Source organism: Dermacentor variabilis, chromosome 2 (assembly GCF_050947875.1).
Source record: "Dermacentor variabilis isolate Ectoservices chromosome 2, ASM5094787v1, whole genome shotgun sequence".
NCBI classification, from domain to species: domain Eukaryota; kingdom Metazoa; phylum Arthropoda; class Arachnida; order Ixodida; family Ixodidae; genus Dermacentor; species Dermacentor variabilis.
The window spans coordinates 11626415-11643373 of NC_134569.1; the positions used below are offsets into that span (position 1 = coordinate 11626415).

The window sequence follows — 16959 nt, forward strand, 5'->3', positions numbered from 1 at the left end:
CCAGCATAACCATGTACCAACTAGCTCAACAAGCCACTCTCATGAACAGAAACTCTAGTGCAGAATCCCGATATTGAAACCTTTACGCCACGGAGGCATGCATCGACAAACGGCATATGGAACGCCCTTATGATGTTGAGACGATTGGCACGTTTCGATTTGGCCAGCCCGACAGGCTCAATGAACCGCTGCAATTAACAGTTGTGTGTGTTCGCAGAGAATGCGTCTGCACTTGCAAGTATGCCGACCAGTGTATATCATAGCGACCACAAAGCCATTGTGACCGTCGTTACTAAGTGACAACGAGTAATGCAATAAAGTGGTTACCACAAGTTTTCTGAATACGACATTTACAGCTTCGCAGGGCGGAATGGCCTTGAATTTTTTTAGATCGACTGAATCATTTGAAATTTCCAGGCAGGCGTTTTCCGTGAATGAGAGGCGGTTTAGCGGCGAAAGAACGGTCACTTGGCCAGCTCTGCATGCGTTGTCGGGCCATGTAGAGAGGCCATTATCACGAGGAGCCTGCATGTGGAGGTCAGCGAATAGTGCATGTGACGTCATAATATACCAGCCAACTGTATGTTGTTATCTATACCCATATGTAAGCACGAAGCTACAAACGAAACCTGTACGGGTTTCTCAGACAGAAAGCTTCGCAGTTGAAGAAAAATCTGTTTCGCTCCAGGGATCGAGCCTCAGCAATCTCAGCTGACCATGAGCTGACCATCTCAGCTGACCATGAGCTGACCATCTCAGCTGACCATGAGGCCAGCAGATCGTAGAGCGAATTAATCGACGGCACAGTACGTCTTCGTGTTGTTTGTCGGGCAGACGACGATGCATTAGTCAAACGCCGGGGAGCCAAACGCCGTGAATCAAAGGATCAACGGTAAAACATTGGGTAAACGCGGTTTCGACGAATGCCGACAAATTTGTCGGCATTCGTCGGTGATGAGAATAACTTGTCGTCCATTCTAGCGCTCAAAGTCGCTCCCATCGACTGTCAGGAAGACGTTGGTAATGGTGACCGCCCCCTCCCCGAGGCCTTCGGATGATACCAACAAGTGCTCCCGCCCGACGGCCTCCCAGAGCAGACGTAATAGAAGGTGCTATAGAGAAAGGGCGAAAGGGCTTCGGCTCAAGTACCTGCACGTATACAGCACAAGAGGGGCGGTCTTCTGGAAAGAAACAGGGAGAAAGGAGGAGCGGCCCGAGTGTAATTACACGCTTCTCAGAACCTGCGGCTGTAGTTGGCGTTTCCCCGTCTTTCCCCAGGCGATCCCACTGCATCGCTGCACACTTTCTTTGGCTGTTTGCTTCGCTGGCCGGTCCTGTGTCTTGCTTCGGTTTCTGCGAAAATTCCGGCAATACGCAACGTGACCCTGCCGATGGCCTCGCGCACCGTGCGAGACCGTTTTCCTTTCACCTCGCTCCTTCCCCCGCTATCGCCCCTAGCTGCTACGACCCTCGTTGTCAACAGCGCCGCGGGGAGCCGCTGCAACAGCATTCCGGATTTCCGGGCAGGCCCGTTCTCGAAGGGTCGAATGTGTGCTAGGGCTGCGCGTTATGCGTTTCTTGTCCCGCGAGAACGTTGGCTCGTGCACAGCGCAGCGGGTGCTTCGTGTACCCGCCACTCTCCCAGGAGAGAGACGAGCACTTTGTTCTTGCGCAGCTAGATGTAAGACGGTTGGTCACGGGGAAACGGAGAGTGATTAACAGTGGTGGGAGAGCAAGTGTTTCCAGAGCTTGTCCAAGCCCATCCGGCCGAACTCTCTCGTTGGCCACTTTTGCTTGCACGACTCGTAATCCAAGTCGTAGTGGCCATGATGTTATGGCTCGGCGCAAAACGCGCTTGTAGACACGAGGGCCAAATCAGGTTGCTCTTGCGGCGCGAATACGCCATGTAATCTACGCGAGCGCCAGCGATTGCGCTGCAGTGTACGGCGTGACCGACACTGGATCGACTCGGGACCGACTTGAGCCGCGTAATTAAGAGTGATTAATTAGCCACTTTATCTGGTATGTCTCAACTTCACTGTCCCGTGAGAATACAAGGCGGCAGCCTGACTTTGTCATTGGAGCCTCTTCTGACACGGTCAATATAAAGCCGCCGTACACGTTTTCGCAAAAGGCGGCGGTTGTCGCAGCGATACACCGCACATACACACAAACACGAGGACGATACAGGGGACTCAAGAGAGAGAGCGAAAACTCGCGCCGTGCGCTGTCTTTAAATATTTGTTTTAGCTTGCCAAGCGCGCGCTATTTCCCATTAGTCTTCAAAGAAAGATGAAGAAATCGGAGGAGGCTCGCGGTATCTCTTGCCGCAACAACTGCTGGAGCGCTACGGCCTCATCATTTGTCAACTGTAAAACGTGGCCTTTCGATCCAAACAAATCATGCTATCCGCAAACAGCGCGCTAAATGAATGCGGAATTTAGTTCCGCCGAGGGACGCCTCAAGATACACGCTGATTCCGTGTATGCAATGCACGAGCTCCGGCTGCTCGACTCAAACGCCGCGCGCAGCTGCGGCCCAGTGGAACGCGTCGCCACGAACGGAACCCGAGGTGTGGCCGTCCGCTCGGGGGCCCGACCCGCGGTGCCGCATGTAGTTGGCCAGGGCGACCTTGAAGGGCGTGGGAGGGGCACACAGCAACGCGCCGCTTCTCGCAGCGGCGGTGACCCCGGTTCAGTCACGCCGCCAGGTCACGCAGGCATCGCGCGTGCCAGCGCCGCGAACTTTGAACCCCGCAGCGAGCACCGCGCGCGCACTTCCCCGAGCACGCCCGAGATCTGGATGATACGGATGCCGCCGCTGCAAACCAAGCCCGCCAAATAATCGCCCGCCCCCGGATGCCTGCGCGCACTCGATCGACGGGGCCGCGAAGCCTGTCTTACCGGAACAATGCATTTTCCTCTCCCCAACTCGGTGCTTTGCAACTTGCGTGCGACATCAGAATGAACTCAAAGCTTCCCACGTCAGGCGGGCTTCTCGAGTGAAACCCTTCGGGGGAAGCAAATACCTCGGGAAGGTTCTCGCCGCTGAATGCTGCCAGCGCGGACTTTCAATGGCCGCAGGCGGGTGAAACAAACGGCTGCGTTCTTTTCACGCAACTTGGGTCGCAGACATTCGCCAGCCCTGGCGAGGAGTTGTTGACGAAACACAAGGGCGGCGTCGCATTTCGTTCGCTCGAGCGAAACCGACGCGGTGCCTCGAGAAAGGCGCGTCGTCTCGAGATACGACAGCTTGCGCAAATCGTCGTCGAATCGCGCCCACTCGCCTCGAGCGGCAGCTGCCAGCATTGCGGCTGCCCGCCTCGAGGATCGAGCGACAAGGACAGCGCACGCACACGCGGGCTCCCCCCGCATCGCTGCCGAATGCGCGGCTTGCGGGCTGATTCAGTGGGCGTACAGGCAGAACGACCGCCGCCTGTGAGCCGGTGGCGAGCTGTCATACCGACGATGGGAAGCCGGCACCGACGGATGAATCCGTGCAGCGCCGTGAAACTCGGGGCCGGCTTCGACGAGGCAGAGGCGAATCGACAAAATTACTCATACGTAAGGAATGAACGAAAGAGGTTAACCGCGGTGCCCGATTTTTATTTATCATATAATGAGAAGCCAATTAACAGACAAAGACGCCAAGGACAACATAGGTGAAATTACTTGTGCTTGCTAATTGAATTAAGGAAATGATAAATTAATGGCAATGAAAGTGGACGAAAAAACAACTTGCCGCAGGTGGGGAACGATCCCACGTCGTCGCATGACTCGTGCGATTCTCTAACCAATTAAGCAACCGGGGCGCCGTTTCCCCATCTACTTTCTTGGGTATTTATGCTTTACTACTACAACTAACCTTGGGAGTGTTAGCCAGCGCCACCACTCACAAATCTTCGCGGCGAATGTGGAACATCCTTTCTGCCGCACGTAAGGAAGGTATCTCATTGGCCGGCGCCAATCTGACTGTCACTGGCCATCGTGATCGATCATGCTCCAGGAGCGCCGTACAGACCCTGAAACTTTCAATGAACGCATTCCTGCATCAGCCCCCGATCAGCCAATCAGGTCGCATATCAGCTAATTCTATAGTTTTCACAATATGCTGAACGATGGGAGAAATGAACATAATTTGGGCAGAGAGCGTGAAAAAGCGGGTCTGTATATATATATATATATATATATATATATATATATATATATATATATATATATATACACACACGCTGCGGACAGTACTCTAATTCACAGCCCACACTTTAATGGCAGTGCGCGCCCTCCCCCTACCTGTACGCTTTAAAGGGACCCTGAAACGCTTTTGACGATTTTCTACAAACGTACTGAGTCGTTAGAGTAGGTCCTTCTAATCATTAATTGACACATCTAAGTGCTCTGCGTAAAGCGTGTAATTTATTATAAGGTTTTAAAAATGCACATCGCTGCCGATCGCAGCGCACTGCTCGGTGGAATTTTAAGCCGCCCCTACCCATATGACCGAAATCACTCATACGACGTCAGTGGGGCGAGCTATCCGATTGGCTGACAAGGGCGCGTGATCGATAATTTTTCCGACTTTATAGTAAACAAATGATCTTCGTAATAGTTGGAATGTTAGTTAATTTGTTTTTATGAAAAAAAAAGTAACATAAAGAGAATGCACAAGAACAATTTTTCAGTACATTAAGCACTTCCGGCACACAACAAGTGTCGTCTGCTTGTGTTACAACGTACTCCATTTTGACGGGAGCTCCGCGGTCACAGTTGGTCTCAGTCTTTTCGCGAGCACTATGATTCGACTTTGTTGCCTTGTGGACTGCAAACGTAGCGACTGGCAATATGTCAAGCTGCGACATCGTGTCCCTCTGCAAGGCAGCGTACGAGCGAACTGGCTGCTGCGCATCGGACTACCGCTATCCGATCGGCGCCAGGATTTGCGCGTTTGTGGCCGTCACTTTACACCGGAAGATTACTAACGCAACAGCGTTTCGCGAGTCCCGTATTAGGGCAAACGTAAGCGCAAGGGGACAGGGTCTGGCCGCTTGACTGTGCCGTAACGGGATGAGCCGAGATGAGCAGAAGGGCAAATGTGAATGGTCTGCATGGTGCAGCCACCTGGTGGCATAGAGCGCAACCATACACAGTAGCAGCAACGAAGCGTATTCTTCTTTGCTGCTGGTGCGTATTTTTCGCAGGAGTGTAATCATCGACACGTTGTTTTTATAAATGTTTAAAATGTTTTACACTTGGTTAGAGCAATATTAGCGCTTTGTTTGGCTGGTTAAGCGCTGCGCCAACAAGTGTCTGGACCGTGTAGACCGATCAGGCCGCTCACGTACGTCTAGGCCAAAGTTCCTTCATCAGCTTGAGTTTATGCCTCCAGTGATTTGCCGAAATGACCAGCTTGCCTGTGGTTAACGGAATACCAGACACGTTCGGCGCTACGACAGAATGCTCGCAACGCACGCTGCTTCGATAGCTCTCGCTTGGGGTCGACAGCCAAGCGGCTAGCGGAGAGGTCTCGCGCGGGCGGGGGCGGGCTCCAAATCAAACGGAAGTGGACGATGTGACGTCGCATCGTGACGCAGGACCAGTGAAGGCGGAGCGTAGCCCCGCTCGCTCGGCGAACGAGTTGAGGAGGAAAAGCTTGGATGGGGAGGAGGGTAACTTCTAATCGCTTGTAGCTCCATTAATACGTAACGCTTCACTCCAATTGTGGTGCGAATGTTCTACTTAAGCTGTACCCTACGCGTCTACAAAATTTGTCCGAACCGTTTCAGGGGCCCTTTAAGTCAACCCGACCATCATTTATCCCTACAGCTGGGTGGCTGACTTATAAGCTACAACACATGACGATCAGCCTTATACCTAGCTGCAGTATTCGATGAACCAGCAATAATGAAGGTCGCCTCCGTGTATCTACAATAACAAGGCTTTCCGAATTGTCTCTCAAGAGCCTTGTCTCTCAAGAGCAGGAATGACTCCAGTTCCCAAGCAGTCTTATGCTCACCATGTGTCGGAGTCAGTGTCATCCCTCTTCCATCTAGTATACTGGCGTTTCGTCTGAAAGAAATCCTGGATAAGCGCCGAAATAAATGAGCTAGAAAACAATTAACTCATGACACAAATACATTATGACCCTCTGACCTGTTTACCGCACCACACATACCCAACAGCGCTTATTCCACCTCCAGATGCGGCTTTCTCCACGTCTGCGTTTGGTTAGCTCCATTCTGCACAACTGCTGAGATGCAAATCCTGCTCCCTTTTCCAGTTTTCCGTATATACGGCGGGCTACTTTCAGTTTATGCATAGGATTGAAAACTTCGAATCCATTCACCGCCTCTATCGCTTACGCGTTTCCGGGGAGCGGCATGGCTCACTATGCGTTAAATCGTACTTGCCCTTCAATTTATCTGCTTCGTTGCCCCATCTTTATGTTGGCAAACTGGATGCTACTCTGGTCAATCTCCTTGCCTTCTTTTCCTCTCTCTCTCTCTCTCTCTGAGGAACCCCCAGTTCCCGTTTTAGAATGCCTTCGGGGGAATATGGGAAGAACAGCGCGGACAGATATGCTGCGATCTCAGTGCTCCAAGCCATGTGATCGAAAACGATCACCAGAAACTGTTTCTATCCTGTCCACTCAGGATTTCAACTTTCATTGCTCTTTCGTAACTGATCTGACGCAGCGAGGAAAAGGAAACAATTAAACGAAAAGCCCCTACCCAAGTTTTATTCTCTCGCCTCCGAGAAAAAATAAACGTAATATAGAATAATCTTCAGGCGCGTAAAGCGGTTGACCTTAACTTACGCGCGAAAAGCAATCAGAATGTATCTTCCCAGGCACAAGCGCTACCTGCAATTGTGTAAATGGGAACAGCCTACTATTGGCAGTGGTAATGGCTGAGGCGCCAGGCCGCTTCTCTCGCGGTTTGGAATCGTTCCGTGCCAGCAACCACGGCGTGCACAAATTAACGAGTAAACATGCAGAGTGCCGACAACTCATGTTAACATGTGAGTTCGCTCATTATCGAGCGTTAATATAAGACAGGTGAGGTTGGGGCTCGAGGTGGCGTGTGGGCTAGGAATCCACCAAGCCCACGAGGAGTAAGGAATGAAGAAAAAGGTTTTATTTTACATTATATACACTGGCTCCAGATACGAAAGCCCACTCAATGTAGGAGCACGTCAAACGTCTGAGCGAGAGAAGTGGTTCGATGTGAAAAAAGTGTGAAAAAGGAAAGGTTGGCGCTATCTTCTGCAGCCCTTGAGGGAGCACCAACAAGGGGGGAGATATAAAGGGAGAGAGGTGTGGCTGAGGACGTCGCCATGCCAGGGCCGAGGGAAGGCGGCAGGAGGGAGCCCAGTGGGTGGCAGCCGGAATAGGCAGGCTAGTCCATCGGTGTCACGCCAGCGATAGCCCACTGAAGGAATGTGCTTTGCCGTGTTGGGATGTAACAATGACAAGTAAAAAAAAAAAAAAAACTCGTGGTAGTGCACCCATTATTTGCCACAGCCACGACAGGTGCGAACCCCCTGTCAAATGTGTGCGCATCTTCGTTAATCTCGCGGCAGGCGGAAACCTTTCTCTGTCGTCTAAATTGACTACTGGACGGGCTTTTTCCGCCTGCAGTGTTTCTCTAACTTTGTTTCCCAGTATTTGGGCCGCCACGATTGAAAAGCGCGCGGAAAATAAAGATAAAATACACGAGGTAGACGGATAGCGAGATGTTATTACACCCGAAGGGCAGACTGGAAACGCAAGAAGCGAACACCTATTTTAGCACGCATCATTCGTGACCTTGGGGGCAGCAAGTGCGGCACGGCCGTAACTTGGGCCCTCGGTGGTCGCCGACTGTGCGGTCATTCCCACGGGGAGAGCGTCGGCGCAAATTGCCCGCTTCGACGGCGGCGTCCGCAATGTCCGCGCGCAGTCGTCAAGCGTTGCCCTTGATTGCTTTTCGGGACCGTACTGCACAGACTACGGAGGCGCCGGAAGCCGCGGAACAAGCGCAGGCGCCGTAATGAAGCCAGGAGGAAAGCCTGCATGCGGGCAGCCTTCGATCTCGTGCCAAGCCAGCGTCTGGCAGCATGATGCATCAGCGCCGTTTGCGACAGCTGTGGTAATTAAAGTGGCTTGATCGGCGCGCCTTCTGTCGGGGGAAGACGCTATGAAGCAACTACTTTAACAGCAATGGCGATGCTGCCACATGTCAATGCCTGTCGACGTGATACAGACCCAACCGCACTTATCTAAAGTTCTTGAGTGGTGCACTACGCAGTTCGCGCTGGCAGCGTCTACAGTTGTCTTGCGGGATTGAGGTATGTAGTTGCCTGAAAATCAAGGAGCGAAATGGAGCAGTTACTGTTGCAGCGTGTACACGGGATAGTGTTTCCAGCATACACAGTTACACGTAAACTTTGCCATCGTTATCAAGAGCGAATCGCGCTCTTGCACTCTATAGAGATGGGCGGCACTAACTAACACTCCCACCTTATTCTAAATGTATGAAATCCTGAGTAGACGCTTGGGTGCACCACCTAAGTTGCTGCGTTTGTACGCGCGAGCATCGATGACGTGCGTGTCAACTTCCGGGAGCCCTAAGACAAGCTGTAGCCAACTTTTCCTACCGCGGCATATCAAGAACAAGCCTGAAAACGTCATTGATTGCCGAGAATCTCGCCACCCTAGGGAAAAGCCATCTTGTGCACGCCTACCCCCGGGAAGTGCCTGGTGGTGGGCCTACGCTACCGGGCCCCTCTGTCTTAAAGGGCCCCTCACCAAGTCTGGCCATTTTAAGCTGACAAGCGCAGAGCATACAATGCGCGCCAACGATCGTGTTTGCAAAGAATTACATCGCTACGCGCCGCGGAAAAGTATGAAATTTCAATCCGAACGCCGTTTTCCCTTTCCCTCGCGGCGACCGCGCTCCAAGCCGGACGGTGACGTACTCGCGTCCCTGCGCCTACGTACTCGGGTCCGCAGTGTGACGCCGCTCGTGGTGACACGTGACTACAAGAATTATTCAAGGCAACATCTGTTATTTGTGTGATCTGTTGCTTTAATTGACGAATTGAAGGTTAGAGAAAAAAATAAAATACACAAACGGAATGTCAGCGTGTTTTTTTTTCTTTTTAGTTCGCACCGAAGCAAGAGAGATGTACTTCCACTTTGTCTGCTTGTTCGCACGGTTGTGCAGTCACGTGCGCAGGTACCTAAACTATGCCATTTTCTACTGTGTTCTAGCGCTTGATCATGCTCTGCGATACGGTTGTTCTGCCTCAGTATTCGTGTAGCACTGAATTATACCGCTAGTCATGTGTCCTTGTGCACAGCGCGCAAAATCGTTCGCTGCACGAAACCAGACAATCACAACAGCTCGTGCGCAGCGCCGCAGGGAAAAAAAGAAAGCGAGGAGAAAAAACATGAAGGCGCGGCCCGTGACGTATGCGTCACGCGATCCTCGAGGTCCGGTGTGGGAGAACGCAGGGAAGGAACTTCGTTTGCGGAGACTAGACTGGGCCAGTGGAGAGAGTGCCTCGCTATGAAGTGGAGCTCGCCTCCTGAAATCATGGATTCACGGCACTGAAATATTTCTACCTCGGCTATTAATGAGCCGATTTGAAAAATTTTTGCGGCACAACGCTTCCTTAAGGACACGTAACAAATTTCAGCGTACGACCAAAATTTGCTATGGGGCCAGGTGAGGGGCTCTTTAAGTCGTGTAGCAAAGAGACATGCACGTTTAGGAAAAGTGGACAGCTCGGAGAAAAACTAGACTAGACTGCAAGAAACACTAAACTAGAAGCGAAGATAACCGGTACGAGAAGAAGGGGAACAGAGGGACGCGATGTATTATTAGTCACTGCAATATAAAGCCTGGAGATAATGAAGAAAAGGAATGCATAGAAGAAATTACTTGTAGTTCCTGACTTAAATGTAAGAATGGTAAGCTAAAGTGAAATGGAGGAAAAAGCAATTTGCTGAAGTCGAACCCACAACCTACGTATTAGGCGCGCGTTGCGGTACCAACTGTGCGACGGCAGTTCCCACATTCATATCTTTGCATATTTACGTATGTGGACAAGATCTAACCCAAGGAGTGTTAACCAGCGTCACACTTCCACCGCAATACCTCGCTTCGCAAATACTTATAAGCGTCAAGAGAGAGAGAAGTCATACGGGAAAGGCAGGGAAGTTAACCAGGTCAACGTTCAGCAGTCGATATGCGGTCAGCTTGAGCGCTCGAAATCTCCACATCATATGCGACCGAGGTCGCAACCGGTGCGAAGCTGGCCGAACACGTGCGCTGAGGGCACGGGAGCATTTCTGCACCTGAAACAAGCTGTACATTCGACAACCGGCCACGAAAGACTGTGCGCTTAATTCGTTACGTGGCTCAAGCACGCTGCCTGCGTACTCACGACCGGTGTGGTGGACGTGGGTCGACATCATATATTCCGCGCTGAAAGCTTCAGCTGCTGCACGTATCCTGCAGGCGATGCAAGCCGACGCGCGTGCCTTTGGCGCCTTCGAGAGATCGTAACGACCGCGCATACGACAAGAACACGCGTGCCTCGCAGGTTTGTTTGCCGCACCGCCGGGCCGACGGGCGCATATTGCAGCACTACAATAGCGCACGCAACATTGAACTCGGAGTAGAAGGAACTTGCTGCTTGTCTATATACGCACACGGTCGGCCCACGACTGTCTCGTCACCCAATCCCTACCTCGACATTTGAATCGGTGCTAGTCGATCACAATGAAAAGCGCAAATGCATATTTCAGTCACCCGTCCGACTTTCTCCGCATGGCTTAGAGAAACACGTGGTGAGAAGGTCAAATGAAGACTCCGTGCGTATGGATAGCAGGTCAGGCCCGGTCGGCTATTTCTTCTATGGCTCGCGGCTGCGTTCTTAAGAGAAAACAGACAAGATGACTAGCCAAGGAGCTCGAGACATTATTCGTCTTTTCGGAGGTCAAGTTGCCAGGGGTGGTTCGAGACAGACAAAAAAAGCAGGCACCGACTGAAGAGTCACTATACAGCCAGGGGAGTGGCTCTGCCGACGGCGGAGAAGAAAATCACCGTTCTCTGCAACGTCAGCGGCGTTCTGCCGTGCCGGCCTGCTAAGCAATCGCAGCGGAGACGCGCGAGTCATGGATGGCCGCAACCATCAGCGGGCAAGAAAGAAAAGGAGAGAGCGGAAATAGGGGTGAAAGGCAAGTTCCATCGGCACCGCAAGGGCCAGCGTTCAAACTGCGCAGCCACTCAACAAACATAGAAAAAGACCGATAAAAAGACAAAAGTGGCAGAGCCCTGCGTTTTCAAACAGTCGTGGCCTCGGCATACCGAGCCGCCGGGAAGGAAGCAGCCACTTTTCTCCTCGCGATACTATACTGTTCGAACGCGGACCCCTTACTGAAGAAGCGCGCTCAGCCCCCGCGGCACTTTACAGCGCTTCACTCCTTATCAAAGTCACTTCATGTGTGCTCAACGTTTCCTATAGCTACGTCGCTGCGCGTGCTGACCTGCGAATCTGGACCACGGCGAGCGTAGCCGAAGCGCATCTACTTCCCGGGGAAGCATGAACGAACGTCCACTGGCATGCGATCAAGCACTGCGCATAATCGCGCGCAATTTCCGTGCCCGATCGCTCCAGGGCGTGAAAGAAACCTTCTCCCCGAATAACGCTGACGCCACTGAGACGTGACATCGCAATGCCGGCCTCAAGTCGACCATGTGCACACGCTCGCCATGCATCCCTCGCCGGCGGCCCGGTTCCGCTGGACTGCGCGCGCATCGTACTCGGATTGGCCCTTCGCGCTTTGTTTGCCGCCGCGGCGATGGCCCTGCGAGAAATTCGCCACCGTTGGCTGGCGCGGCACGGTGCTGGTCGGCAGCGCTGTGGTAGCTCTAGCAGCATTGCCGTGGCATTATGGCGTGACGCGACTTGTAATCCTCACGAATGTGTCCTGAAGACTCGAGAGCAAGAGGCCATGCCATAGCTGCCCGCCACGTCCGACTTTTCTTGCCCTCTTCGCGATGCGCCTTCTTTGCTCCTGTCATGTCTACTTCGGATGTTTCGTGTTGGAAGGTGACGCCAGGTCCGTAGGTGGATGTTATTTGTGCGCAGTGGCGTAGCTAGGTCGTCTGGCACCCGGGGCCCATAGGTCTTCTGTGAGCTCTATAAACTAATTTACCGAATCACTCAATTAGTAACATCAATCTCATTTCACACGCCCGAAAGAGTTATCATTTTCATTCGTTTCAGGAAACTTTCACACGCTTTGCCCTTATACGTATAAAAGAGAGAGCTGAACTTGCGTCACGAGCTATATGAAGCAACCTATTTCTAACGCGGCCGTCTTCAAGGGCAGGGTGAAGGTGGAGAGTTGTAAGGATAAGGAGCTAATCTATAACATTAATGCGATTGGTATTATTTGGGAACTCAACGCACTTTTCGACATGTCCGTAAGTACCTAACCTCTTTCAAGCCAACTTGGGCCACTACATGAGTATGTGCGACTGGGTGCGTGCCACTTGGTATCGGAACATTGTCGGCCAATCCTCCAGAATCGGCATGTTCCAGTGGAGAGGATAATTTTGAACGCATGTTTTTTTTAACATTCGCCGAAGTATAATTAATAACAACACGAGTTTTACTTTCTGGTACCATCGGAATACAGCCGCTGACGAACGGAAATTAGGCTTTAGTCACTTTCCTTGACATGACGAGCGCAAATTAACAGACGCGACCATGATGTCGAGCGAAGGCGGCCCAATTTAGTGCCAGTGTAGGGCTAGTCCTTGTTTTGGAAGCACAAAATTTTTCACAGAGTTGCATTTCCTCGCGACCTTGCCACACAACCAGTTTAGGTGAACAATGTGTTGACTATATGCAAGGAAATATTCCATACAGCTTTCGATTTGAGGATCGGTGTATTTACTGTATACAGAAGTTTCTCTCTCTCTCCGGATACGTTACTTCGGAATCCTTTGCGCTTCCGGGCAGGCGGTCTCTGTGCGGCGTATCCACACGAAGCGCTCGTAGGATGCGCCGTCTCGATTTTCTAAGGCCACGTGACTATCACTTTTTCCAAAGCGAAACTTTCGACGTAAGCTGTCAATTTGCACGCAATTATTCGTGAGACGGAGAGAAAGAAACATTTGCTCTTGAACAACTCTTGCATTGAGTCGTTGTCATCTCTCTCTTCTCTCTGTTTTTATTTGTCTGTTTATTGTGGTCAAAGTGAGCGTGGACAATAAACAGATGTCATCCGTACATGCACAGTAATCAAGCTCGTTATTTCCTTGCATTGGCTAAACATATAAGCGTCAAATACAAGTAGAAACTTCAAGTACTGCCACGTAGATCGCTTTCTGTTAATTAGCATTCGTCGGAGCTGCCGGGAAAAAAAAGATATATGTTAAAGAAGAACCCAAAGACGAACACGCCTTCTTGGCGCTCCTCGTAAGTTCAGTGAGAGACCTTTACTTCGCGTGCGAGGGTTAGCAGTGCGGCACCAAGGCGTGATTTATGGCTCAGCATATCCTGCATCTGTAATGCCGCTAATGCGTAATTTTCACCTTCGGTGAGGATGAGGGTTGTCGAAGCACTGAGCATGGTGCGAGCAAAGGAGGTGATGACTAGAGCGACGCCCTAGTGGCACACGACATGCACAATGGGACACCGTGAGCTTCGCGTGATTAAAATAGAGGAGGGGAAACCTTGTCTAGAACGCCGAGCCTCCCTGCTTTGTCGCGCTGTCCCTCGTCGATCTCACTGTACGTATTTTGCGCAGTCCGCCTCCGTTCTAAGCACGAACCACCAACCAGCCCATCATGTTGACGGCAATGCAGCTGCGTACGATGTATCAAATTGCAGTGCAGCTCCGCGGATTGCAGAACTGCCGCTAAAGGGAAGGGTGCAACACGACTACACATACAGCATGTGCTGTTCTAAAATGTTTGCAGTCTTCAGAAGCTGTCTGTGACAGCTTTTTGCCTGAAGCGGCCACAACATTGTGTAGGAAATCATAAATTCTTGACACGAGGTACCTGAGCAATAGCTCGAGGAATGTATTTATAGAACTGTTCGATGCAACTACTTGGATATTTTCTATATGCAAACCAGGCGCCGTCACGCGCCTGTCACAGCGCTGTCAGCGTAATGTGCCGAACACGTATTGGAAAGCTATGCCAGCATTCTGACGTAGTACTGCACCCTTCATTACTCAATTTCGGCCAGGCAGCGGACAAACTGGCGGACGCCAGTCCCGCCACATTGTCTAGCCTTTTCGAGACGCTCACAAGATATCGGTCACTAAAAATTGCACGTAACTTGGCCCGGGGATCTCGCAGCACACGCATCCTCCGTGTGATCGGTGCCATGCACCGGTAAAAAAATGCGAAAGAAGTTCGTAGTGAGACACGCAAGACGTTATGTTACTTCCCGTACAGAACGAGGCTTACTAATTACCGCCCATTACAATTACGATATTGTGAAAATTAAAACTAGGTTCTTCACTTTAGAGCGTGCTGATACCAGCAAGAGCAGGGATGCTTCATTTCGAGAAGACCTAAAACATCGCGAGCACCATCGATGGCCTTGCTCGCGGCATGCGACAGGGAAAGAGAAAAAAAGGTAAACACTCGGCGGGGGGAGCGTTGCACGAACGCGTGCGCACGATGAACGCTCACCTGTATCTCCTGTATGAGTTCTGTTTCGTCCAGCAGGACCACCTTGCAGTGGAAGGTCTTGGGTTTCTCGCCAAAACAGCACCTCATGGCGAAAGCTCACGGCGATGTGTGGTCGATCGCCGGCAGAGAACAGGATCTTCGCGCGGCGGTCGTATTGGCACTCCGTGCGAACAGATTCCCCTGGGCTCAGAAGCCCGTCAAGAATGCGGCGTCGCCTCTTCCGAGGACGAGCAGCAGAAATCTCAGGCGCGTGTCAAAATCCAGATTCAAGGCAGCAGCGGCAGTAGAAGCCGCGGAGCCGCTTCTTCCAACATGACTCCACAGTGCTTGCTCCAAGCAGCAGCTCCGAATCCAAGAGGGAGAGAAAAACGAGAACGACCGCGGAGACAATCAGCCACTAGCCGGCCTCTGCGAACCTGTTGCACACCTTCCCTGAAGCGGTGCCTCGCTTCTGAGCGGCGGCGTTTGTCGGGAGGGGCAGCAGTCTTCTCCGCGGTCGCCCTTTCCCGCAGTCTCCCCTCTCGTCCACTGCTGCTCTTTTTACCTTTCTTTTAACGGCGCTAGGTACAGAGGATGCAGAAGCTGCCGTACCTGTCTTCAGAAGCACCGCGCACTATTCCGTGGATAACGCAAACCTATAGACATATTGTCAGTGTTTGCGCCCCATGAAGCAAGTAAGGTGCAGTAGACAAATAACGTACCTAGCAGATGCTAGGGAGAAGCAGTTTAGTAGCGCCACCTAGTTACGCACGTTCGAAGCAACTTCTACTTTGTTGCCGCCTCCGAAATTTTAACAGCGCACCACTACAGCAAACTTGGAGGCGACGTGTTTTGCAGTCTCAGAAACAATTTACGTATTCGCGTCTCATGTTAATGCCGCCACATGGCAGCACCTGCAGTGGCGTATAAACAGCGGTAGTTTTGAACATTTCAGAAGCACCACCCTAGAGAAAGAACCGCAAATACTACTGATCATTCTGGAGCCGAATTTTATAAAACAGAATTAGCGGTTCTTCCAATGTGGATGGTGCTTCTGAAAGTGTAAAGGTTAAAGGCTATGCAACAATGTAAAACAATATAAAATTGTCATCCGCGGAGCTCCGAATATTTTAGAACTATAAACAAAGGGGAACAACTTTCCCTTTCATGAACATACCTACGCGGACTTCCGCAGAACTGATTTAACAATGTGGTCACTGCCTTATAGACCTCAGACTCTGCCCAGGCGGCGCTGCGGAAAAACCCGTCACCAGCGCCTCCATCGCAGCCTTGGCGCTAACTGAGTAGTGCAACGAGAGCTGTCCGCAAGCGAAGGTGCATAGGCCACAGTGGACTTTCATTTGTGTTGAGGCACGGTTTCCTAAAAATCAAGGACCTGGAAAGCTTCTTCCGCCATCCACGCTTCGGAAAGGAAGCTCAGCAGGGCGAAGTACGTGTACAATATAAAATAAAGTCTCAAGTGTTATTTCGGCGTGTTGCAAATCGCAAGTACAGAGAGCATCAGGTTTGTTTATAGGCATATCAGCATAAAAATCTAAGCATTTCAAATTGGTTCATATTGAATATGTCCTGAACACAAGACTTAAGTATCGCCTATATTTTTATGTATTTTATCGTAATGTTTTGTCTCGCAATTATTTACAGAGAGTCAATCCTTTCATAGCCTTTTCCAGGGCTGCAAACAGAAAACGTTTTCCAAGGCAGCAAACAGCGTGCGATCATAACGAAAGTAAGCTTCCTACAATGCCTACGCGCTGCATCTTTCTTTCTCGCAGGAGCTACAGCATCGCTCAATACCTTAATTTGAACCTTTCTCAGACGCTTCGAGCAACAAGCGCGTACAAATAAATGTAAATAAACGCGACATTTTTTTTTTCTTTGCACACGTGCGTTACTTCGCAATTACTCATCCAGTGCTCCTACAGCAACTTTATTGCTCACATTTGAAAAACGCAGTCGAGCAGGCTCAGCACGTGGCGAAGCGTGCTTGTTGTATCGGCGCAGAACATACAAAACACCGAAAGTAGAAATGAGCTCGCGATTACAACGATGCTCTAGAGCAGGATCCCGAATTCATAAACGAACCAAAATGTTTGGTTAAGCTGACCTGCCAAATCTCTCCGTTTCACTTGTTGAGTCAAGCGGAGGCGGACGTCTGTTAAAACTGTTCTGTGGTTAAAAGGTGGAGATATCGATGGCACATAAGCAGGATGGTTCGCAACGTTGCTTTTTCTGTTACGAACAAAGTGGCAGCT

The 16959-nt window shown here is 51.1% G+C and overlaps 1 protein-coding gene across 4 annotated transcripts in view; it reads right to left on the reverse strand.

Moving 5' to 3' along the window:
* LOC142571339 (band 4.1-like protein 4) overlaps positions 1 to 15320 on the reverse strand; it is a 230905-nt gene extending 215585 nt beyond the window's left edge. For all 4 annotated transcript variants that reach the window (XM_075679609.1, XM_075679610.1, XM_075679608.1 and 1 more), the window contains exon 1: positions 14705 to 15320. In XM_075679609.1, the coding sequence (XP_075535724.1) occupies positions 14705 to 14791 (87 nt within the window). In that variant the 5' untranslated portion in view covers positions 14792 to 15320. The remainder of the gene's footprint in view (positions 1 to 14704) is intronic.
* Positions 15321 to 16959: the final 1639 nt, after the last annotated feature.